Source organism: Triturus cristatus, chromosome 5_2 (genome assembly GCF_964204655.1).
Source record: "Triturus cristatus chromosome 5_2, aTriCri1.1, whole genome shotgun sequence".
In the NCBI taxonomy this organism is placed as follows: domain Eukaryota; kingdom Metazoa; phylum Chordata; class Amphibia; order Caudata; family Salamandridae; genus Triturus; species Triturus cristatus.
The window spans coordinates 21797475-21823489 of record NC_140588.1 but is presented as its reverse complement, the minus strand read 5'-3'; the positions used below and the strand labels follow the sequence as shown (position 1 = coordinate 21823489).

Genomic DNA, 26015 nt, shown 5'->3' with positions numbered 1-26015 from the left:
TTCCAGTCTTCGGGACCAAAGGTCAGCAGTGGACAAGGGTCAGGTGAGAAGCAAAAATGCACCACCAGCAGCACTCGGGTGGCCAGGTGCCAAGGTCAAAATCAGAGTATGGCCCAATTTGTTTCAATGGAGATAGGGGGTTCTAGGAGTCACACTGCTTGCAGGTAGGTAAATCAGTTTCAGGGGCCAAGCTTTGAGGGCTAGCACAAGCACGGGTGGGCACTAAGCCGCACCAAACATACACCACCAGCGGCATAGTAGCAGGCGTCTGAAAAATCAGCAACAGGCTTCGGGTGCAGAGGTGCCTTTCCATGTCTGAGTCTTCTTAACGGAGCTGGAAGCGGTCAGGAGCGTGGCAATGGAGGTCAGGAGTGGTCAGCCAACGATGAACTCAATGCCCTTGAAGTCTATTTCTTCTGGACAAGTCCGCTGTCCACTGGAGACTGGAGTCTTTTACGAAGGCAGCAGTCCTCCCTGGAATTTCAGAGGGCGCTAGCTATAATACAGGTCGCAGGTTCATTGAAGCTGGAGACAGTCCGGTAGGACTGGTGCCAAGGGAGTCTACTTCTCTGCAGGTGAGTCATCTTTTTCTTAGGTCGTTGCAGTTCTAGTTTCTAGATCGGAGTGGTTCACCTAAACACAAAATTGAGGCATTTTAGGGGAGTAGCAGGTAGGGCCAATGGGCACCTTACCTGGGGTAACAACACTCACTATTATGCCACCCTCCTGTGTGATGGGGCATAGACATAGCCCTGATTGGAAGGCCCCCATCTTCAAGATGGCAGGGACTGGCAAATATGCTTCACCTCGCCCTCCCCACCTTAAGGGTAGAGTTGGCAGAGTTGGGCACACCTTCTATTCTCCTAGGTTTTCTCACCGGTTTACCCAGCCAAAGTGGGGGGTAGAAACCGGGGGCTGCCATCTGCTGCTAGCAGCAGAGGCAGGGAGTCATATTACAAAGGCAGCAGGCATTTGAAGTTGCCCTTCGAGAACTGGCAGATCCTGGGGGAGATGTGACACCTCTGCCCAGGATGTGCATTGTTCCTGGTCCCAGACAGCAGGGGTTTTCCACCCAGGGGCTGAGAAACATGTCTGGTGGTGGCTGGCTGCCTACAGCCGGTCAGCGACCACACCATGGTTGGTAGGTTTTCAGAGGGCACCTTTGAGGTGCACTGAGTACATGGTACAATAAATCCCCCACTTGCATCAGTGTGGATTTACTGAGAGGAGTAGTTTGGTACCAAACTCTCCTGTGTTCAGTGAAGCCATCATGGTGCTGTGAAACTCGAGTTGTTGAGTTTCCAGCCCATGTACTCTCTACTGCTTCACTGGCACTTACAACATTAAGGAATGGACCCTAATATCGTTGGGGCACATCTTCTCATGCAGATATGCCCTCACCTGTGGTATAGTGCACCCTACCTTAGGGCTGCAAGACCTGCTGGAAGAGTTGCTTACTCATACTTTCATGCAGTGTTGGCTGGCATGGCACCCCGGCTGGCTGCCTTGTCGACTTTGTCATTTTCAATCTCACAGAGGCATACAAGCAAGGGCATTTTCAATCTCACAGAGGCATACAAGCAAGGGCAGTGGCAAGGTCCTGGTGAGACTGATCCCAGGGGACTTTTTTCAGCTCCAGGGCCATAGGTACCCAGGGTACCATTACCAAGGATTACAGGGAGCAGAAGTACCAATTGTAGATATGTTTTTGGGAAGAAACACAGGGAACCTGGTTGGCAAGAACCATGTGCATCACAATCAAAGACCATAAAAACCAGGCTAAACGTGGGGAATAACCATGTCAAAAGAGGCACCTTCTCACAGCTTGTTGTACACCTAAGGTGTGTAGAGCCCTTTTTGCAACTGGTTGTGGAAACAATACTGGCAATTCGATACATTGATTTAGGTGGAACTGAGACACCACCTTTGAAAGAAATTTAGAATTGGTATGCAGTACCATTCTATTTCTATGTAATTTGAAGAAGGGTTCTTCTACAGTTAATGCCTGAAGCTCACTGACATGTCTAAGTGAAGTGATAGCAACTAATAAGGTTACCTTCCAGGATTAAAACTGGAGGGGCTAGAATGCAGGGCCCATTAACCTTGCACAATATTGAAATTCCAAATGGGAGCAGGTGGTATCCTAGGAGGAATGGCTCTTGAGATCCTCCAGGATGCTTAAATGACTGGAATACTAAACAGTGAAGGTGTTGTATGTTTTGTAGATATGCGGCTACAGCAGCAAGATGCAGTCTTACAGATGTAAAAGCTAGACTGCAACTACGTAAATGAAATAAACAACAGACAATGTCTTGAACACTGTACCCTAGACAATAAATGTATTTGGAATGACAATAGTGAACACATTCTTTCCACTTTGCAGCATAACAGGCCTGAGTAGTGGGCCTGCGTGCTTCTTTGAGAATGTACATACAAGGTTGCGGTAGATTTAAATAACCGAACTCTAGAACTTCAGGAGCCAGATGGAAAGAATGAGGGACCTGGGGTCAGGGTGTCCGATTTCTACATGGTTCTGTGTGAGAAGGTCCTGCCTGTTGGGCAGTACCTGGTGGGAAACTATGGATAGTTCTAGGAGTGTGGTGAACCATGGTTGCGCGCCCATATGGGAGCCATCAGGATGAGGGTGAGAGATGTATGTCACAGTTTGTACACCACAAACGGAAGCAGTGGGAGAGGTGTAAAAGCCTATCGTACACCAACTCATCCATAGTGCATTGCCCCTGGACTGTGGGTGTGGCAAACTCGAGGTAAAGTTTGGGCATTTGGCGTTTTCTGCTGTGGCAAAAAGGTCTATGTCTGGGTGACCCCAATACTGGAAGGGGAGGAGGACTTGTGGGTTGAGCTCCCATTCATGGACCTGTTGGCGCCTCCTGCTGAGGAGTTCTGCAAAGTGGGTGTCCACTCTTATGAGATACTCTGTTCTTAACAGGTGAATGTTGTATCAGAGAGGACACTACCAGATATTCTGGGCTAGATAAGCGAGCGGAGGTGACCTGGTGCCCCCCTACTTTTGCATATTATACATGGCAGTGATGCTGTGTGTCTTGATGAGGACTACCTTCACAACTAGGTGGGCAAAGAAGAATTTGAGCGCTAGATGAACAGCTAGCAACTCCAGGTGATTGATATGGAGAGGGAGGTGTCCGTTGTTATGGTCCTCTGGGAAACTGGGTCTATGAAAGGCCGTCCTTTCAGGAGATTGTTGGTATTCCACCACTGCAGAGTGGAAAGCTTGATGGCTGACCAACACTAGGATCTTTCAATTGATCCTCCACTAGAGTCCATTGATGCGCTAAGCACGCTTGCAATGGACGCATCTTGAGTGTGGCATGAAGTTCTATGGATATGCATGAAGACATGGTGTTGAGGAGATGCATAACTGTCCTCACCGTTACTTGCTGATGAAGATGGAAATGCACCACCAGCGGCACAGGGGGAGCCTGGAAGGATTCAATCAGGGCGTGTGTGGAGTAAGCTATCCCCAGTTGTGAGCTGAGGAAGGTTCCTAGGTAAGGCTGTACTTAAAGGGGCTGGAGGGGAGATTTAACAGCACTGATGGTAAAACTTATTCGATGAAGTAGGTTTATGGTGGTTTGAGTATGTTGGAAGCACTTTTGACGTGTTGCGCTTTTGATGAGTCAATTGTTTAAATATGGGAAATCATGCATGTTTTGCCTACGTAGGTGAGCAGTTACTACTGCAAGACATTTGGAAAAAACACTGGGGGCTGAATTGGAAGTGTTGCCTGTTCAGCATGAACCTGAGGTATCGGTGATGCACTGGGTGAATAGGAATGTGGAAGCAGGCGTCCTTGAGGTCAAGTGCAGCCATGAAGTCACATTGTTGTAGTAACAGAATTATATCCTGCAGAGTGACTATGGGGAAGTGCTCTGAGAGAATGTATTCGTTTAGGGTGTCTGAGTTCCAAGATTAGCCTTAAGGACCGGTCCTTTATGGGAATAAGGAAGTAACATGAATAGACCCCTGTGCCATGCTGGTGTAATGATCTTTTGTTTAATTATTTTTTGGGGATTATTTTTTATTTTACAGTGCCTGAACTTCCTCTGAGCAACCGTTGATGTTCTGTTGAGAGATTGTGTTTGCAAGGTGGAATGTTTGGAGGTGTGGAAGTGAGCTCTAGATAATAACCATGGTAATATTTCAATTCTTTATTTAGTTTTTCTCATCACTGTAATAAGAGTTGTACCATAAAAATTCACAAACCTGTCACCACGCAGGGGAAGACAATCAACAGAGTAAAATGCTAATTCAAAGTCCAACTGTAGACCGTATCTTCTTGAAAGCAATAAATAATGGATAACTGAAATCAAATGAAATGAGGAAAAAGAAGAACACAACCAACAAGAAAAGGAGAAGGGAAAGGAAACACGCTCCCGCAGTGGGGAGGAATGATGATATTGGTGAACACCAAATGGGTATAAATAAGATAAGATGGCATTCTATCTACATCTTCTAATAAAAACCAACATATCCCACAATAGGGATCGAAGACTGTGAAATTTCAATAGGAAGGGGCCAAGAAACAGATTATAGGGCTCTGTAGATTCCTTAGGGGAGGATGCCTGGGTTCACTGGTAAGAGATAGAGGTCTCAGGGAGGTAGCTTTGGACCCTTCATGATAAGAGGAGCGGCGAAAGGAGCCATGTTGCAATGTTGTTTGCCCCCATAGTACTGGCGGTCTCATTATCCTTTTTTCATTTTTTTCTAGGAGGGAGTCCACTAAAGGACCAAAATGGTGTTCTCCAAAGGAAAGCGCCTAAAGGATTTAATGAACCTCAGGTTTAAAACAGGAGACAACTAATCAAAGAGGGGGGACTGAAGAGCTAATGTTTTAGAGAGGTCCTGTACCCATGCTCCTCAATTATAACTGAAAAATATACAGGGTTATCAGTTCCTCGATTTTATTCTCACTGGCACATACGTGAAAGGTGTCACTGTGTGTCTAGAGATGTCTGTCGCTAGGGGATCTTATTTCCAGATCTTTAATGCCCTCACACACCTTTTTAGGGGTGTCATGCTTCATCATAGGGCGCTCCTCGTCGGACCGGCGCTGCAATATCCAACGGGCCTGGTGGCTACTTTGGCGGAGTTCTTTTGATCTGTGAGAAGCCGTATGTGAAGTATATTCTTGTTGGCAATCAATACTATGTGTATGGATAACGTGACTAAGTGATATTAAAAAAGATTTCCAGGTCTGTAAAGTGAATTTATTCAGTACTAGAACTGGGTCTTGGATAACAACAGTGGTGCCAACAACAGGACTTAAGGTACCCAGGTGGCGATTCAAATGTCTTAGGTCAACATGTTTCGTGTCAATGAAAGCTCCAAAGATGAGCGACACTTCTTCAGGACCTCTGGTGAATAGTAACGAAAACCAATAGAGGACGTCACTAAGGGTAGACCTCCTCAGTAGGGGGATATCATAAATTCACAGGTAAATTCCCAACCTTTTCCACCTGTGTAATTGGGAAACAAAAGATGGGGGGGGGGGAGGAAAAAGCGACAAGAGCTAATAGACTGAAAAACTAGGTTAAAGTCTTCAAGAAGTATTGAGTCATAGATTCATCAACTAATACTCCCAAATAAATCTAGGTCATATATTGAATGAAGCAGCCCTAAAAACAGAAAATTCTGAAAAAGGAAAGCTATAAGTTAAAATGATTCCAGGAAACCATCACACTAAAAAACTAATGTAAGTCAGGACATAGATATCTTTCCTTTAGAATTACTTGAGCAAGAGACATTTCTTTAAAAACGAAATCTATAAACGGGGTAGCAGGTTGTGGGATGTGTAGCTAGTTTGGATAGTGCAAACTTGGACGGATATAGTCACACAATTTCATTTTCCACTGATGCTGGACTTGGGTTACAGACAGAGGTCAGAGTTTTATATGCATACCTAAACATTCTTTTGGACATTTATTTAAAAACAAATATTAATAATTTTGCAAAGTCAACTTAGACAACTTACCAGCTGAACTTCTTAAGACTAGAGCAATGCATTTGTAAATCAGAACTCCATTCGTAGCACTGACGACAATAGTGGACTTAGAGTATTTAGAAATTAAAAGATGTAAAATTAGTTTAATTAAGATATTAGAACAGTGATATACAGGAAATGAATAAAGGAGCAGATTAATTTCAGGATGAATGTGAAGCCCTAGCAGACAGGAAATGCATTGTGCACATCATGTCTGACAATTCTGTTAAAGGAGTTTCAATTTTGAGACGTGGTGATAATTAATATGGTGTGACGCTATATTGTTTGTAAACATTTTCAAATATTTTCTCACCTAGCAAGGATTGGACATCTATATTTTTCTGTTCTTGTGCAGCAAAATCGAGGCACACCCAGAGCTCCTCCAGTAAATGTTTTATTTTTTCTGTTAAAAAAGCAAATATTTTCATATATTAAATTAAAATAAACATACTGATAACTAACGCAATCAAAACTGTGTATCCCAAAAAATATACTTTAAATACAGGTTGTACACTTTTGGAAACTGAGCACGTTATTTGACACATCAATTTCAGTGCTCTTTCTCCTATACATGGTTCATAAGCCTCTGATACCCTTATGAGTGATGAAACAGTCTAAGTATCAGAGACAGCAGGAAAAGGGAAACATGCGGACATTTCCAACACAGGACTTAACCTGCATGCCTGATAGCATTTACTCCTTAGTTCCTTTACTCCATCGGGGTGGTTAGATAAAACTTGGGTATGAGGAACAGTCTCATATGAAGAAAGTTATGACACAAGATTTAAGTGCAGATAATTCCAGTATGCAAGACAATCCTCCTCCTTGCAGGTGGATACCTCTGGTTAGGATGGTCATACATAAAAATATATTGGAAAAGATCAGTAACTTTGTATCTCTGAAAGTCTTCCTAATCAGATTACAGAGAATGTGTTCCACTTCCAAACACTAAGTAACACCAACTGTGCCTGAAGCTCACTCATGTGATGAGCTTAAATAATCACAAGTAAGAAAGATGATCTTCCAAGTCAAGAGATGCATCGAGCACCTGTGCATTGGCTCAAAGTGCATGCATAAGAGAAACACTAAAATTAAACTAAAGTCCCACTATGGCATCAACAGTGGTTTGGAAGGTAATGTGTCAAAGTTTTTATAAGCCCCATCACAACAGGTGATTTAAACGAGGACCGTTGGCCCGGAAAACAACCTTTTAAAGTTCCCACTGCAAGCCTTGCTGGTCAAAGACAAAACAAATTAAAGAGCATCCGTCAACAAGAACTGCAAAGGGTCAATCTTGCAGATACCACACAAGGTCACAAATATGTCCCAGTGCCCTGCGTAAAGAAAATGTTACATGCCCTAGAAGAATGTGTCCATGGCATGTACTGCTGTAGATTCACATGCTGAGATTACTCCTGCCCTCTAGTGTTGGGCTTGGACATGTGCAACATGTTTTACTTTGGCATGATACCTATCGTTGCCTCGCCCCTCTGGAGCTTTCTCAATTGTGTTAAGCACAGAAAATGGCCCATACTAACTGCCCTCAGTGTTAAGCGAAATTCCTCTGGGCATACCACCACCTGTGTAACGTGTCTCTCGCTCTGGATCGCAACGAGGGCCTCCAGTCCTCCCTGCCATTGTTATGGTTGTTTTTCCGCATGGTGGGTGATAATGGAAATGGAGTGTAGAGATACAGAAGACTGCCATGTGAAGAATGAAGAAAGAAATGCATATGAAACAACCAAAGGGCTCCAGAGAGTAGGATGGGCACATGTCAATCTACAACACTGCATGCCATGAATAGATGCTGGCAGGGTAAAAAAATGTGTTTGTGGTATGTGTACCTGTAGACACACATGCTATGAATTGATGGACAGAATGCAGAACAATGTTGTACATTCACCCCAGTACAGAGACCTGGGCCTTAATCCATTGTGTTTTGCTCCCCATGCCATTCCAGTTTGGACCCAGCCATATGCAAATCAGTCTTGACCCTGCGCCCAATGGGAACAGTCCAGCCCGAACTGCCAGGCCATGTCCTCCCTGGACTAGAAACAAGCATCCTAGGGCTGGTTTCGGGCTTTCAGCCCTCATCAGCCAGGATAGCTGGACTCCAGTGGCATGGAGAGCACGGGACCCACGTCTGGGCATACCCGTCCCACTCGGGGTGACAAATGCAAAAACAACAATTGATGGACAGAATGCAGAACAATGTCGTACATTCACCCCAGTACAGAGATCTGGGCCTTAATCCATCTTTTTTTTGCTCACCATGCCATTCCAGTTTGGACCTAGCCATATGCAAATCAGTCTTGACCCTGCGCCCAATGGGAACAGTCCAGCCCGAACTGCCAGGCCAGGTCCTACCTGGACTGGAAACAAGCATCCTAGGACCAGTTGCGGGCTTTCAGCCCACATCAGCCAGAATAGCTTGACTCCAGTGGCATGGAGAGCATAGACTGTAAGGCAGTTCTCCTTTAAGCGGTGGGTAGCTGGAGTATGTTGAAGAAGACTGGAAAAGTGTATGGAGTACAGCCTGGCCAATGTTAGCTTGTCCGCATGCTAAGACATCCACACAGTAATGCTTAGTGAATATGTGTGGAATGGACCAGGTAGCTGCCTTGCAGATTCCAGCTATGGGGATGTAACCTAAGAAAGCCACAGAGGCCCCTTTTTGAAGGTAGAGTGTGATCTATGAGGGACAGGCAAATGTGCTTTGGCGTAACAGGTCTGTATACATTTGACCAACCAGCATGCTATCCTTGGTTTAGAAAGGGCACAGCCCGTGTGTGGTTTGGAAAACAAGACAAAGAGCTGCTGTGTCTTACAAAAGGGTTTTCTCCTGTGCACATATACATGGGAGCCCTTTTGATTTCTAGTGTGTGAAGAGCCCTCTCTGCAAAGGACTCTGGATGTGGGAAGAACACTGGACGTCCGATAGTTGAGGTGGAAAGAAGAAACCATCTTGGAAAGAAATCTGAGGTTTGTCCCAAGGACTAGTCTATTGGCGTAAACTGGAAAGAAAGGTTCTTCCAGGGTAAGAGCCTGAAGCTCATTCACATGCCTGAGGGAGGCAAACGCTACTAGTAAAGCAGTCTTCCAGGAAAGGAACTGCAAAGGGAATGCGTGAAGTGGTTCAAAAGAGGGAGCCAATAAATATGGTGGAAACTATGTTGAGCTTCCAGCAAATACAGGTGGGACCTTGGGGAGAATGACTCTTAAGTCCTTCCATAAAGGCTTTAATGACTGGAACCCTGGAGAGAGGAATGTGTTCCCTATTCTGAAAGTAAGCAGCGACTGCGCCTAAATGGAGTCTAATATATGTGTAAGCGAGGCCTGAAAAGAGTTAATGTGCCTTGGAATAGTAATTTACAAATCTCTTCCACTTGGCTGCATAGCAGGCTCTTGTTGTAGACCTGCAGCCTCTTAAGTATGATCAAACACTCTGGAGGTAGGTTGAGGTAGCCAAAATCTAAGATTCCAAAATCTAAGACCCGAGATACCAAATCGCGAGACTTAGCTGCTTGGAGTACGGTTGTATCAATGTGTCCTGGTCTGGCTGGTTGGGCAGCTTCTCGTGAGTGTTAGAAAGGGGGGTCTCTAGTTGGCAATGGCTTGCACCCTGTCCAAGAAGGGACCCTTTTTTCTAGTGAGGGTGAGGAAGTAACACACCTGAGATGTTCACCCCCTGGGTAGTGTGGCATGAGCAGTCAGACCTAACTCAGAGGAAATGTTTAGAGCATTTGTACATAAACACACAGTATCACAGTGAAAAAACTACAAATGGCTAGCACACCCGTTTAGAAAAACAGCCAATCATTATCTAAGTAAAACATGGCCAAAACAACAATAATCCAACCTACATATGCAAAGATATCACTTTTAAAAGTTTTAAAATAGTTCCATCATAGAAAACTATGGATGCATCACTTTTAGCACTACGTGCCTGGGATGCGTCAAAATTCAAAGATGAAAACAGGCGCAGGGGAGGCACTGGAAAACAAAGCAATGATTTGGTTCCTTACTCCCAGGGGAGGTAATATGTTGGTTCCTTACTGCAGCTCAGGGGAGGTGATGCATTGGTTCATTGCTGTCAAGGGAGACGATACGTCAGTTCCTGTTAGGGGAGGTGATGCATCAATATCGGGACACACGGCCTTAGTTCCTTACTGCTGGGGCCACGTGGAGAACTTAGCACACAGGTGCAATGTGTGGAAAATCTAAACGCACTGGGGTTGATGCGATGGCGGCGAAACAGGTGCTGCAACGGTTTTCCCAGACGTGATCAGGTGATGCGTCGAATCTTCAGCCGCACAGCAGGCCCCGTGTCAGAGTCTGAGTTAGTGTCTCGGACGTCGGAGACACGATGTTCGGGACTCAGGCGGAGGCGATCTTGGAGCCGTACGACAGGCATTGCGTAAACTCTGCACCCACACCGCGGTGAAGTGTTAGTTTTTCAACCGCACAGCAAGCTTGCTGTGGGAAAAACAGGCGCTGAAGCAGCAGAAGCCACCTCCAAGGGCCCAGAACTGGAATTGGCACTACTTGGCAGGTCAGAACTTTCAGCAGAGGAGTTCAGGGGCTGCCGGGTGAAGTCTTTGATGGACGAGACATCTTAACAGAAGGCAAGCGCACACAAGCTCTTGGAGAGCCTTTGTAAGCAGGATGATAAAAACAAAGCCCAGTCCTTTCACTCTCCAAGACAGATGCAGCAAGCAGTAGGCCACCACAACACAGTAACAAGCAGAGTGGCAGTTCCCCTCCTACAGCTTCTCCAGCTCTTAGTCTTTGCAGAATCGCCCCTGTTAGAAATGGGGGTCTCTAGTTGGCAACAGCTTGCATCTTTCTCCAAATAGAGACCCTTCTTCCTAGTCAGGATAAGGGAGTTACACTCCTAAACTAACCCCTACTCACCCCCTTGGTAGCTTGGCACGAGCAGTCCGGCTTATCTTAGAGGCAGTGTGAAAAGCATTTGCACATAACCCACAGTAATACAGTGTAACAACTACAAAAGGACACCACACCAGTTTAGAAAAACAGCCAATATTTTTATATACTTTAAGACAAGACCAAAAACGATAAAAATCCACAATACAGTACCTAAAAAATCTCAAGTTGTCAAAAAAAGTTTTAAAAACAGATCCTTGATGTCGATAGCTCCGTTGGGGGCTATCACGGCGTCGTGAGCAAACAAATCCAACCAGTTCTGCCAGACCGCGGCGTCGCGGACCAGCTACGGTGTCGGGAAGACCCGCAAACAGTACCTTTTAGAAATGCAGGGCGCCGGCGACCTCTTCGCTGAGTTTCCGAAAACACGGCGTCTGCAAGCGTGGGTTCCGGAGGTCGGTGCAGGAGTCGTCGGGGCCCTCGAAGTCATGCGTTGCCGGTCGATCTTCTCTCTGTTTGGATAAGGGGCCCTTGCGTCGGGTGCTGCGGTGCGAAGTGCAGCGGTGCGGCGTGTGGTGCCCTCAGGTCGCGGTGCGAGTAGCGGCTGGGTGGCAGCATAAGATTGCGTCGTCGGTGAGACCAGGGTCGCGGTGCGAGATGAAGGCGGTGCAGGTCACGGTGCAAGTAGCGGAGTCATTGTTGCTGAAGCGCTGTCGTCGGCTGACGAACTGGAGTCGATGGCACCGGCGTCGGTAGGCCAAGGCTGCGCTGCGGCATGAGGGCGGTGCGTCGTGTAACTTTACGAGCGGTGCCCTAAAACCACGGTGCAAGCAGCGGCGTCTATTTTGGCATGGAGCGGCGTCGTCTGGGATACCAAGGCTTCGTCGTGGAGCGAGGCGGTGGGGAGTGTGGTGCCCACAGGTCGCGGTGTGAGCAGCGCCTCAGTGGCGGCGTCAGCAGGCGGCGTCGATGAGACCAAGGTCGCGGTGATGCCGTCAGGACATTGAGTCGGGAGCGGCGTCGTAGACGTCGTCGAGTTGCTTTTCCTCTGTTGCAGCACAAAACATAGTTCCCAGTGCTGCGGGCAGACGAGCTTGAAGTCTTTGTTGTTCCTGAGACTTCTTGAACGGGGGGCAAGCTCTACCTCAAGCCCTTGGAGAAACTCACAAAGCAGATTGCAGAAAGTTCAGTCCAATCAAGACAGAAGCAGCCACTGCAGGCCAACACAGCAAAGCACAAGTGGTAGGTCGTCCTCACAGCTTCTCCAGCTCTTCTTCTTGGCAGTCTTCTTGATGCAAAAGAGTTCTTAAGTTCAGGGGACTGGGCCCCAATATTTATATCCCAAAATCCTTTGATCTCTTAGGCAGAGGGTGTCTGTGCCCAGCCAGAACCAGTTCTGCCCTCTCTGGTGTGATTTCCTGGCAGGAGGTGGAGACAGCATTGTCAGAGGCAGACCAGGCCCTTTGAGATGCAAGGAAATCTCCTCCCCCTTCCCCCATTGCAGCCCAGGTCTATTCAGCCCTTTCCTGACCCTACCTAGACTATCTGGAGCCACTCCTGCTCCCCAGCCTTCTGTCATACAAAACCCAGACAGGCAATCCACATTCCAGCAGAGGCACACGGGATGACTGAGCAAGAAAATACCTACTTTCTAAAAGTGGTATTTTCAAACACAGAATGTAAAAATCACCTTCACTAAAAAATGAATCTTTAGATTCTGAGTTCAGGCATACTAAACTTTATTTTTCCACTTAGTTCCCAGGGCCAGTTATGTTTATAAGATATTATAAACAAATGTCCCATTCTGTCCTATTGGGAACAGGTAGCCTTGCAATAGTGAAAAACAAAATGGGCTGTAATTCACTATCAGGACATGCCCCACACACCAAGGCATGTCCTACCTTTGACATACACTGCACCCTGCCCACAGGGGTACCTAGGGCCTACCTTAAGGGTGACTAACATGTAGAAAAGAAAAGGTTTAGGGCCTGGCAAGTGGGTGCACTTGCCAAATCGACATGGCAGTTACAAACTGCGCGCAGACTCTGCAATGGCAGGTGTGAGTTGCCTTTTTAGGGCTACTCACGTGGGTGGCACAATCGGTACAAACCGGTAGCTCCACAGATTGATTAAGATGAAATGCAGAAATGACTTTAGGTAGGAATTTTGGGTTTGTTCTGAGAACCACTTTGTTACGCTGTATTTGTAAAAATGGCTCTTGTATGGTTAAAGCCTGGATCTCACTTACCCTCCTGAGAGAGGTGATCGCAATAAGGAAAATTACTTTCCATGTGAGGAATTGAAGTTCACATTTATGCAGAGGTTCAAATGGAGGTCCCATGAGCCTAGTAAGCACAATGTTGAGATTCCACAATGGAGAGGGTGGTAATCTGGGAGGTATGATTCATTTAAGGCCTTCCATAAAGTCTTTAATTGCTGGGACCCTAAAAAGTGACAAGTGTTGTCTGTTTTGTAAGTAAGCGGAAAGTGCTGCTAGATGTAGACCTATGGATGAGTATGCCAAATTACATCTTTGCAAATGTAGTAAGTAGCAAATGATGTTCTGGATGGACGCATCCAGTGGATCAATATGATTGTTAGTGCAGTAAATGGCGAATCTTTTCCACTTTGCTGCGTAGCAAGCTCTGGTGGTAGGTCGCCTGGCTTCTTTAATGATGTTCATACAGTCCGGTGGAAGGTTAAGGTAACCGAACTCTAGGATTTCAGGAGCCAGATCGCGAGATTCAGTTGAGTTGGATCGGGCTGCCTTATCTCTCCATGGTTCTACGTTAGTAGTGATGGGGAGAGGTGTCGTTTTTGGTGTGGGACTAGTGAGAGTTCCAGTAGTGTTGTGAACCACGGTTGGCGCGCCCATGTGGGAGCCACTAGGATCATTTTTAGAGACTGTTGTCGGAGCTTGCATACCACTAGTGGAATCAGTGGGAGTGGCAGAAAAGCATACGCAAATCTGCCTGACCAGTTCATCCATATCGCATTGCCCTTGGACAGTGGGTGTGGAAACCTGGCGGCGAAGTTTGGGCATTTTGCATTTTGGTGTGTGGCAAATAGATCTATGTCTGGTTGGCCCCACATCTGGAAAAAAGGTAGACGAACTTGTGGATGTAGTTCCCATTCGTGAATCTGTTGCGTCTGTCGACTTAACAGATCCGCAATGTGATTGTGAACTCCTGAAAGGTGTTCTGCGAGGAGGTATATGTTTTGTGGGATGGCCCACCTCCAAATGTTCTGTGCAAGCTGGGACAGTTGTAGAGAATGTGTTCCTCCCTGTTTTTGTATTTAATACATGGCCGTCATGTTTTTTACATGGAGTTGGAATGATTTCAGAGCTAGGAATATCGCTAGTAGTTCCAGATGATTGATGTGGAGCACTTTTCGTTGAGTGGTCCATTTGGTGTGAGCTAAGAGATGGGCTCCCCACCCTGCGAGTGATGCGTCTGTTGTTAGTACTGTGGAACAGGCTCGAGGAACGGCTGCCCTTTGGACAAGTATTTGGTGTTCCACCACTGCAGATAGCCATGTGTGCGGCTGTCCACCAACACCAGACCTGTAAGTTGTCTGTGAGCCTGATTCCATTGATGTGCTAGACATTCCTGTAAGGGACGCATTTGAAGTCTTGCGTGAAGTACGATGAAAATGCAAGATGCCATCATGCCTATGAGTTGCATAAACACTCTGGCTGGGAGAGAGTGTTGGATTTGAAATTTGGTGATGAGAGCTTGTATACTGGCTATCCTGGCTGGGATACGCTAGAGCTGTGGAAGTATTTATTGTGGCCCCCAGATATTGATGTACATGAGAGGGCTGAAGGTGCGACTTGGTATAGTTGATTGTGAACCCCAAGTTGTGTAGTGTTTGGATGGTTTGATGAGTGTGTTGGATACACTGGTTGAATGAACTGGCCTTTATTAGCCAGTCGTCCAGATAGGGGAAGACATGGATCTGTTGTCTTCGTAGGTGTGCTGCTACTACTGCAAGGCACTTGGTAAACACTCTTGGAGCAGTGGTGACCCCGAATGGAAGGTCACCACTGGAGGTCGAGAATTGGCCGTAGGGTCCCGAACTTTTTGGGGATTAGGAAATACAGGGAGTAAACCCCTGTTCCCTGGTGTAGTAATGGGACTAGCTCTATAGCGTGCTTTTGAAGCAGTGAGAGAACCTCTTGTTTTAAAAGTGTAAGATGGTCTGTGAACATTGGACGCTGTCTGGGTGGTATGTTTGGGGGGGTAGCTGTAAGTTCCAGGCAGTAACCATATTGGATAATTTGTCTTACCCACCTGTCTGTTGTGATGGAGTTCCAGACAGGTAGGAACTGTGTTAATCTTCCCCCGACCGGAGTGGAATGGTCGGGGGGGGGGGAGGGGGAGTCACTCTTCAGCAGCAGGGGAGGTACGAGTGTTGTTACCACAGCCTCTCCCTTTACTGTTGTTCCCTCTGTAACCTCCTCTGAAATATCCTCTATTGGAGGATGTTTGGGTAGTGTTTTTAAAGGAAGATGAGCTATCTGTGCCCACGTTCTTGGAGGTTCCTCTATAAACGGAGCGACAAAATGAGCCACGCATTTGCGGAAAGAGACTGCATCGCTCCCGTGGACTTAGCAGTCTGTGTATCTTTTTTCATTTTTTCAAGAGCAGTGTCCACAGCCGGCCCAAAAAGATGGTTTTGATTAAAAGGCCAATTTAGAATGGTTGTTTGGACCTCCTGCTTGAAGCCTGAAATGTGCAGCCAGGCGTGTCTTCTGAGCAGTACACTAGTATTGACAGACCTAGCGGCAGTGTCCACTGCATCAAGGGCACATTTAATTGATACGTTGGTGATAAGTTTGCCCTCTTGGATTAGGTCATTTGCTTGAGTCTTATGCTGGTCAGGCAAATGCTGTAATAGGGTTTCCAGCTGGTCATAATGGGCCCTATCATATCTAGCCAGCAGTGCCTGAGTGTTGGCTATGCGCCAGTAATTGGCGGCCTGCGCAGCTACCCTCTTGCCAGATGCGTCTAATAATTTAGATTCTTTATCAGGGGGCGGTGCGTCCCCTGAGGTTTGTGAATTAGCTCGCTTTCTAGCATTGGACACTACTAATGAATCTAGAGGCAGCTGACCCTTGATGTATGCAAGATCGTCAGGGGTAGGTCTATATTTCTTATCGATCCTGGGATTAAGAATCCTGGCCCGTACAGGATCTTTAAATATGTCGGGAGCATGCTTAATGACCCCTTTAATCATTGGCCATATTTGTACAGTCTTCTGGGACTGTGCAAATGTGTCTAGAAGAAAATCCTCCTCTGGTGTGTCTGAGTGCATGTGCACCCCATGAAATACAGCAGCCCTATTGATAAGTTGTCCAAACCCAATATTATCATCTGGAGGAAATGGTTTTGTTGGGTATGGTTGGGGCCTTGGGAGGTCTGGGGGATCTATTGGATCATTGTAATTCCAATCGTCTTGTGGTGGGTCATCTGGATCTGTGAAGGGGTCATTAGGGTCACCACCCACCCCTAGGTCATCATCATAATCGTCTGGAGGTGGTGTATGTGGTGGAGAAGTTACAGGCTGAGGCGGTGTAACAGGTTTGGGGAGAGGAGGGGTGTTAGATGGAAGGACAGGAGAAGAAGGAGGCATAGGTGATGTGGCACAGTCCTTCACAGGCACTGGAGGGGTTTGTGCTGTGTCCAATTTCCTCTTCTTGCATGGCACAGTTGTGACATGTCCTGTTTTAGGGTTGATGTAGATCTTTTTCTGTTTAGGATCAACAGGATCCGGATGAAAAAGTTCCTCTTCCTCGATAACCGGTTTCGGCGCTGATTTTTTCGGTTCCGAGCAGGGCTGTTGTGGATTCTTATGCTCTTTGGCCTTAGGAGGCGTGGAGTGATCCTAAGGCTTGGTTTTCAGTTCCGAAGGCTTTGGTTTAGGAGCCGTGGCGTGATTTTTAGATTTAGAGGTGTTTGACGCCGGCTTATCCACGGGCTTCGATGTGTTCAGGGCAGGTTTGTCTTTGGAAGTGGAAGGAATCGGAGCCGATTTCGGAGCCGAGTGATCTTTTATCTTCGGTGCCGAAGAAGCCGGTGGGACTAGTACATACGGTTTGCTCAGTCCCGAGCTACCGGAAGGCTTGTCTTTTTTCTTCGGAGCCAGGTCCGGAGGCGGGGATTCTGAAGTGCGTTTTCGGTCTTGACTGGGGCCAACAGGCGAAGTCTTGACCGGGGCCAACAGGCGAAGTCTTGACCAGTGCCTTCTGCTTTGGTGTGGGAGCTGGGGTAGAGGCAGTAGTACTCACTCGTTGCCCAGGAGTGATGGGGTCGTCTGAGTCTTCTGCCTCTGACATGATTTGGAGATCTTCGGAATCTTTTTCTGGGACATCTGAGCCTTCGTCGAAGATGTCCACCGGTTCCGGAGCTGGTCTCTGTGCCATGACGTGTCTTCGAGCTCGACGATCTCGAATGGTCTTCTTTGATCGATAGGAAGCGCAGGCTGGGCAGCTGGACTCGTCGTGATCTGGCAAGAGGCACAGGTTACAGACCTTGTGATGGTCACTGTGTGGAAATTTTGCTCCACACTGGGGGCATTTTTTGAAAGGCGTCCTTTCCATGAGCTGTAGGCCTTACAGCGTCGATAGTCCCAGCTGCCCGCATCGACAACTGGAATTGAACCGATGAAAAGCGCATCGGATTTTGATGTGTCTAGTCAATTGGAAAAGTTTGTGAAAGTTTTCCGGTCGAAAAGTTTGAAAACTAAAGTTTCTAACCGGTGCGCAAAAATTGCAATCGAACCCAATGGCGGAAAAAAACCAATCTGAGGATGGAGTCGATGCTCATGCGCACTATCGTCCAAGGTAGGAGTCACCTATCTCGTGACTACAAAGACTTTTTTCAAGACAACAACAAGGTGCAAGCATCCAAACCCAACACCAGATGGCGATCTAATGCTAAGTGTGAGATCTGCAGCTCATATGCCTCGAACAGTCCATTCCCTATAGGGAGATGGACCACCGCAGCAGTTTTGGATTCTCACACCTCATTTGCATTAACTGAGGGGCCTGTGGTCTGTCTGAACCCCGAAGTGAGAACCAAACAGGTAGGGCCTCAGCTTCTTCAGTGCCCAGACCACAGCGAAAGCTTCCCTTTCTTTGGCACTCCAGCCTCTGTTCCCTGGGAAGTAGTCTCCTGTTAAGGAAGACTACAGGCTGGTCTAGGCTCTCTTCGTTCAGCTGTGAGAGCACCACTCCTACCCCATGCTCTGAAGCATCAGTCTGCATGACAAATTCCTTGGAGAAGTTGGGTGCCTTGAGAATGGGTGCCGTGCACATGGCGACCTTCAGGGCATCAAAAGCCTTCTGGCAGGACTCAGTCCAGATCACCTTCTTGGGCTGCTTCCTGGAAGTCAGCTCGGTTAAGGGGGCAACAAGGGTGCCATAACCCTTAACGAATCTCCGGTAGTACCCGGTGAGTCCTAAAAAGGCCTTCACCTCTGTCTGGGTCTTCGGGGGGCTTCCAAGCCAGAATGGTGTCAATCTTGGGTTATAGGGGCGCCACCAGGCCACTTCCTACCTGGTGTGCCAAGTACACCACAGAACCCTGCCCGATCTGGCACTTACTGGCCTTGATCGTGAGGCCTGCCCTCTGCAGCGCGTTCAACACTTCACCAAGGTGCTGCAAGTGTTCTTCCAAGCTGGAACTGAACACTGCAATGTCATCCAGGTAGGCGGCACTGAAATCCTCCAGCCCAGCCAACACCTGGTTGACCAACCCCTGAAAAGTGGCAGGGGCATTCTTTAACCCAAAGGGCATCACCCAGAACTGGTAATGTCCTTCTGGGGTTGAAAATGCTGACCTCTCCTTGGACCCATCGGTTAAGGCAATCTGCCAGTACCCAGACGTTAAATCAAACATGCTGAGGAACTTAGCAGCTCCCAACCGATCAATGAGCTCATCAACTCTGGGGATGGGGTGTGCGTCAGTCCTGGTGACAACATTGAGCCTACGATAGTCCACAAAAAAACGTAGTTCTGGAGTGGCACCGGGTGCAGCAGCCTTTGGGCCCAAGACCACTGGGCTGGCCCAAGGACCGCTGGAAGGCTCGACCACCCCTAACACCAACATCTTACAGACCTCTTCTTTGATGCTGGCCTTAACCCGGTCAGTCAACCTGTAAATCTTGTGTTTCACAGGCGGGCTGTCACCGGTGTCCACGTCATGGGTACACCAGTGAGTAACACCGGGGGTCAGGGAGAACAGTGGGGCAAACTGTCCCAACAACCGGTGACAGTCACTCTGCTGCTCTGCGGTCAGTGCAGGGGAGGGGATCGCACCTTCCACTGACTCCTCACCTTCCTTGGCAGACAGGAGGTCTGGGAGAGGCTCACTCTCCTCTTCCACCCCGTCATCTGTCGACAAGAGCGTGCTCTCTTCGGACCTCTCGAAGTGGGGTTTGAGGCAGTTCACGTGGAGGACCCTCAAAGGGTTCCTGGGAGCATGCAAATCCACCAGGTAGTTGACATTACTCTTGCGCTTCACCACCTCAAACGGCCCAGTTCACTTGTCCTGCAAGAGACAAGGTTCCACTGGGGCCATGGCCCATACTTTTTGTCCAGGTTGAAATTCGACCAGAGTGGCATTCTGGTCATACCGCTTCTTCATTTCTTCCTGGCTTGCTTCCAGGTTCGCCTGAGCGAGTTTCCTGAAGTGGGCAGTTTGGTTTCGGAAGGCCAGCATGTAACTAAATACATCCTGGGGAGGGTTCCGGAGAGCTGCCTCTCAGCTTTCCTTCACCAAACTTAGAGGTCCTCTCACAGGGTGACCATACAGGAGCTCAAAGGGACTGAACCCAAGAGACTTCTGTGGTACCTCCTTGTATGCTAAGAGAAGGCACGGCAAGAGGACGTCCCACTTAAGCCTCATGGGTTCTGTTAGACCCTTAATCATGCCCTTCAAGGTCTGGTTGAATCGCTCTACCAGACCGTTACCTTGTGGGTGGTAAGGAGTGGTGAACTTGTAAGTCACACCACACTCCTTCCACAGGGATGTCATATACTTAGATATGAAGTTGGTACCCCTGTCAGAAACCACCTCTCTGGGGAACCCCACTTGGGAAAAGACCCCCATTAACGCCCGGCCCACCACTGGCGCCGTAGTTGTCCTGAGAGGGATTGCCTCTGGGTACTGGGTGGCATGGTCCACCAAGACCAGGAAGTACCTGTAGCCCATGGCGGTCTTGGGATTCAGTGGCCCCACAATGTCCATCCCTACCCTTTGAAAGGGTGTTCCAACAACTGGAAATGGTTGGAGAGGAGCTTTGACCTTCCTCCCACTCTTAACACTTGCCTGGCAAGTTTGGCAAGACCGGCAATGTCCATCAGACTGCCTTCGCATATAGGGCCAGAAGAAGTGGGTGACAAACCAGTCAAAGGTCTTGTCCTGCCCCAAATGTCCTGCCAAAGGCACGTCATGAGCCAGACCCTGTAGGAAGGTTCTGAAACGCTGGGGTACCACCAGCACACGGGCTAACCCAAGCTCAGCGACCTTAGGCTCACTATACAGGAGATCTTTCTCCCAGCAGATCCAATGTGATCCGGACTGATCACCAGCTGCCTGGTCTGCAGCCTGCCGCCGCAGACTCTCTAGAGAAGGGCACTCTTTCTGCTCCTTGCAGAATTACTCCCTGGTGGGACCCCCTTCTTGCTGTCAATGGGTCAGCTCAGAGATGTCCCCCAGTTCATCTACTTGCTCCCCTGCAGGCACCGGAGCATCCCCCTCAAGGTCTGCCTCCTTCCGGTCCGTGGGAACTTCAGGGGTCGGTTTCCCGCGCCCCTTGCCCTTTCTCTTGGCAGGTAGTTGGGCCACTGTTTCAGGCTCCAAGTCCTCCTAACCATCCTCCCTAGCCGCCATTGACCGAGTGGACACACATGCCCACTCTGGCAACCCAAGCATCTCCAAGTGAGACCTGAGATCAACATCCTTCCACAAGGACTGCTCCAGGTCGTTACCTAGCAGACAATCTACAGGCATGGAAGGGCTCACAACCACTCTCAAGGGACCTGAGACCCCCCCCCCACACTCGAAGGGAACCTGCGCCACCAGACACTGGTGCTCTGAATTGTCTACCGCAATTACTTAGTGGAATGCCCCTGGGACTACCTGCTTCTCAGAGACCAGGTGACACCGGACTGAGGTCACAATGGCTCCTGTATCTCGGAGAGCCTCTACCCCTTTCCCATTGATGGTCACCCAGGTGCTGTATTTCTTTGTGTTAGGGGGCACCTGGTTTCCTGGGACCATCTCACTGTCCCCTAGTGAGACGAGGGCCATTTCTGTGGGGTCCCCAACCTCCTGTGGGTACTCCTTCTCCTCCCCAAGCGCTACACTAGCCAACACTTTGGAATTTTCACCGGAGGGTGGCTGAGCCCCCTTTGAGCACCTGGAGTCCCCCTTCATGTGCCCTACCTGGTCACATGCAAAACACTTACAGGGGCCGGTCTCAGCAGGCTTTCCTGACGAGACCCCTTGTTTCTTATCTCTGGGGGGGGGGACCTTTACCCTGGGTGTTAGTTTGGGGCCCTTTAGAGAACTCCTGTGCTTTACCCTTGTCCCCCCACTTTTCTGCTGGGGACCCTGCCCACCTTTGGCTGAGTCTCCCCCAAACACTTTCTTGTGAAACCTGGTACACACCCAGCGGTCTGCCTCCATAGCAAACTTACTACGGTCAGTCAGCTTACTATCAACTAGGTGCTGGCGCAAATCTGCAAAACATAGACAAGACAAGTGCTCCCATGCAATCAAATTGTAGAACCCCTGAAAATCTGTCACATTACTGCCATTCAACCAGCCATCCAGTGACCGGCAAAACACATCCACACAATCCAACCCAGTGTTGGCATCAGACTTCTTACTGGATCTGAACTGATCCCTGTACTTTTCAGGGGTAAGACCATACTTAGTGAGAAGGGCGTCCTTCATGTCTGGATAGGTGATGTGATACCCCTTACCCAAAGCTATTAAAGTATCCCTTGCTTCTTCTGGGAACACAGGCCACAATCCTGCTCCCCAACTCTCCTCAGGGACCCCATTCCTGTGGATTGCTGCCTCGTACCCTTGAAACCACCTTTGTATGTCACCCCCCTTCTTGAATTCCTTGCCTACGTTCTTAGGGATGTGTACAATTCTGTCTGCCTGTTTTGACGAATTGCTGCCACTATCTGAGCTGGGCCTACTGCTTAGCTACAGCTTCTTAAGACCTCGCTCATGGTCTAAGAGCATCTTCCTTTCCTCCATGGCTATTCTTTTGTCTTCCCTCTCACTTTCAATCCTGAGTTTTTCCAAATCCTCTGGGGACAGGCTACTGCTGCCTGGCCTGGAGGGTTCCCCCCTCCCAAAAGCACATCCACCCTAGGAATAGGCTCCTCCGCCTCTCCACTGAGATCACCAGATTGCCCAATTGCATCTCTGGCTGCTACCCAGGCCCTCAGCACCTTTTGTAGCTAGTTCTTCCTAGTGAGGCCTCTAACTTGGACTTTTAGGTTCTTGCAAATTGATTTAAATTCCCTAACATTGTAGGCTTCCAACCTATCCTCCTCAAAGGCAATTTCCAGGGATGCAACAGATGATGCTCTTGATTCCGGAATGATGAAGTGGCAAGTTCAAACTGGCGAGATCAAAAATAGGCGAAAAAGAACTAGTATGTGGCACGTAATGGTCTGCTATATGGTAGCAGTGCACACCAATCACTGTAAGTAAAGTGCAAACGCAAGTCCTATCCCACCGCTGCCACCAATGTTATAAATGGGGGTCTCCAGTTGGCAAGGGCTGGCACCTTTGTCCAAATAGGGACCCTTCTTCCTAGTCTGGATAAGGGAGTTACACTCCTAAAATATCTCCTGCTTACCCCCTTGGTAGCTTGGCACGAGCAGTCAGGCTTATCTTAGTAGTGTGTAAAGCATTTGGACATAACCCACAGTAATACAGCGTAAGCACTACAAAAGGACACCACACCAGTTTAGAAAAATATCCAATATTTTTATGTACTTTAAGACGAGACCAAAAACTATAAAAATCCACAATACAGTACCTAAAAATCTACAGTTGTCAAAATAAGCTTTAAAAACATTTCCTTGATGTCGGAAGCTCTGTCCGGGGCTATCACGGCGTCGTGACCAAACAAATCCAAACAGTTCTGGCTGACCGCGGCGTCGCAGGCCAGCTACGGTGTCGGGAAGACCCGCAAACAGTACCTTTTAGAAATGCAGGACGTCGGGGACCTCTTCGTTGAGTTTCCGAAAACACAGCGTCCGCAGGCGTCGGTTCCGGAGGTCGTGCAGGAGTCGTCGGGGCCCTCGAAGTCGCAATCGTTGCAGGTCGATCTCTTCTCTGTTGGGATCAGGAGCGCTGGCGTCGGCAGGAGTTGGGTGCTACATTGCGAAGTGTAGCGGTGCGGTGCCCTCAGGTCGCGGAGCGAGCAGAGGCTCGGTGGCGGCATCAGATGGCATCGTCGGTGAGACCAGGGTCGCGGTGCGAAATGAAGGCCGTGCTCGTCACGGTGCTAGCAGGTCACGGTGCAAGTAGCGGAGTCATTGTTGCTGAAGCGCTGTCGTCGGCTGATGAACTGGAGTCGATGACGCCTGCGTCAGTAGGCCAAGGCTGCGGTGCGGGATGAGGACGGTGCATCGTGTAACTTTACAAGCGGTACCCTCGAACCACGGTGCAAGCAGCGGCGCCGATTTCGGTGTGGAGCGGTGTCGTCTGGATACCAAGGCGTCGTCGTGAAGCGAGGCGGAAAGCGGTGCCCACAGGTTGCGGTGCGAGCAGCAGCTCGATGGCGGCGTCAGCAGGCGTCGTCAATGAGACCAAGGTAGCGGTGTGGCGTTGCCCTCTGGGCACGGAGTCGGCAGCGGCGTCGCAGACGTAGTCGAGTTGCTTTTCCTCTGTTGCGGTACAAAAGGGGGTGGTGATGGACGGAGCATCAGAACCAATCAAACACTCACACCCAGTCAACAGATCTGGGTTTGATCCATCACCGTTCTTTAGCCCACTCTGCCACCCCAGTTCAGACATGGCCATATGCAAATCAGTCTGACCCTGTGCCTCATGGGAACAGTCCAGCCCGAACTGCCAAGCCATGTCTTCCCTGGACCGGAAACAAGCTTCCTAGGACCGGTTTCTGACATTTCAGCCGTCTTCAGCCAGGCTTGCTTGAATCCAGTGGCAAAATGAGCAAGGGACTCAACGTCTGAGCATACCCTGCCAACTTATGGCGAACTGCGCCCCCATGCTCTAAAAACCCTCACTACTCAAGCCCCCCCCAACCATCCTAATCTTGCGCATTAAGGCCCTATGCTTCAGGATATGACCCCCGGGCAAGTCAAACGCAGTTTGCAGGTCTTCAAAAGGAAGTAGCGCAGAGTCTCGGTATAGGTCCCCCATCTCTCTGTCCTGCCTCAACCCAGTCCGCCAGCCCTGCCCAGTGACCCCCTTGCGGGAGATAGCGCAGCATCGTGATCGGTATGTCTGGGGAATAGAGAGTCGCAGCGCCCACCTTCCTCAAGTACCTGGTCCAGCAGCGCACCACCACCCTAGTTGCAATTGTGTCCTCCGACATATTTCGACACACTCGCAGAAGGATTCTCGCCTGAGGACGACCCCACGGCGACTGTGACCCCGAGTCCGGCACCCAAGGACCCCCCTCGACATTCCGGAAGAAGCCTGCAGCCTTGGAACAAGGTGCCCCCCCAACCGCGATCATCAGAGGGTAAGATTTCCCGACACCAAAAGGCACCCCTGCACTCGGCGCCCTGCGGCCCCCAGTGCCCAATCCCGGGGTACCCACCTAACCTACAACTACCCAACTTACCTCTCGAAGTGGTGGTGGCACCTGAAGCATCCTCGTCCCCGAGCTTGCAGCCTTTTTCCTAACCGGAACATTCCCATTGATTTCCATTGAGCGCCCGACGGCTCAAAAGCACCCTGCACCCAGCCGCCCGAGTGGCCCTGGCAGTGCAATCTCTACACTAGCCTACTTCCCCACTTGCCCTGAGTGAGTGACCAGGAGCCCAGCTCCCAAAGCCGCGTGGCCTGCTAGTCAGCAGCCACCAAACCAGGCCCCCCTATTCCTCATAGGGTAACATTGGGCCTAACTCTCTCTGCACCCGGCCGTCCTGAAACCGCTGAGGGTGAACTGACTGTACCTACCTGACACTGGGAGACCCCTGAGTCTATGCCCAGAACTTCAACTCTGCCAGTCGAGAACTTACCCTTAAACCGCTAACTTCATTTTCCTCATAGGGTAACATTGACTGGCTTTTTCTTGGAAATTCTTCTAAGTGTGAACTTTTCAAAACTCAAAATGTACACCAAAAATCAGCCGAGTACCAAAAACGAATTTACTCACCTGCTCTTAGGTGAGCTCCCAGTGCTGGATCTTGGTGCCCAGCACAGACTCTGAAAAGTACCCACAACTATACTTACCTTTAACTCATTTTTCTTCCATAGGAAACCATTGACTGCTTTTCTATGAAATTTCTTCTAAGTGTTGATTTCTGCAATTTCTAAATATTCCTCAAAAATCGTATAACATCTGAAAACTTAATTACTTACCTGTTTTGGATAAATGTCCCAGTACTGAGTCTAGCCACCCAGTACTGGATTACAAAAGTAACGATAACCTACTGTACCTGTAACCTATATTTCCTTCCATAGGGAATCATTGATTGTTTGCTCTGAAATATTTTCTAAGTGCTCACTTTTGAAATAGCTAAATATTAGTTCAAAATCACTACAGTACCAAAGTCGACTTTCAACAGCTGATTCTGAGAACTGACCCAGGACTGGATCTAGGATCCAAGCCTGGAATTACAAAAGTAATCTAAAAAGTAATCTGTTGCATGTAAATTGAATTTAGCATTGAGCTCAATGTATTGTGTTTAGAAATAGAGTTGCCTACTGCAACTATTTGTAACTGTTTACTAAAAAGTCTATTGCATATACAAAAGTATTTTTATGAAACATCTCCTGTCGAGAAAGTATATTTTAATTCCAAGTGTTGGTTCTAAAATAAAACAAGCATATATTTTTTATATACAAACCGTTGGCCTAGAGTTCAGTTA

At 48.5% G+C, this 26015-nt stretch overlaps 1 protein-coding gene across 1 annotated transcript in view; it reads right to left on the bottom strand.

Moving 5' to 3' along the window:
- Nucleotides 1-26015, bottom strand: part of ICE1 (interactor of little elongation complex ELL subunit 1) — a 591393-nt gene that overhangs the window by 288992 nt on the left and 276386 nt on the right. The window contains exon 11 of the mRNA XM_085606774.1: nucleotides 6336-6425. Coding sequence (XP_085462900.1) covers nucleotides 6336-6425 — 90 coding nt within the window. The remainder of the gene's footprint in view (nucleotides 1-6335; nucleotides 6426-26015) is intronic.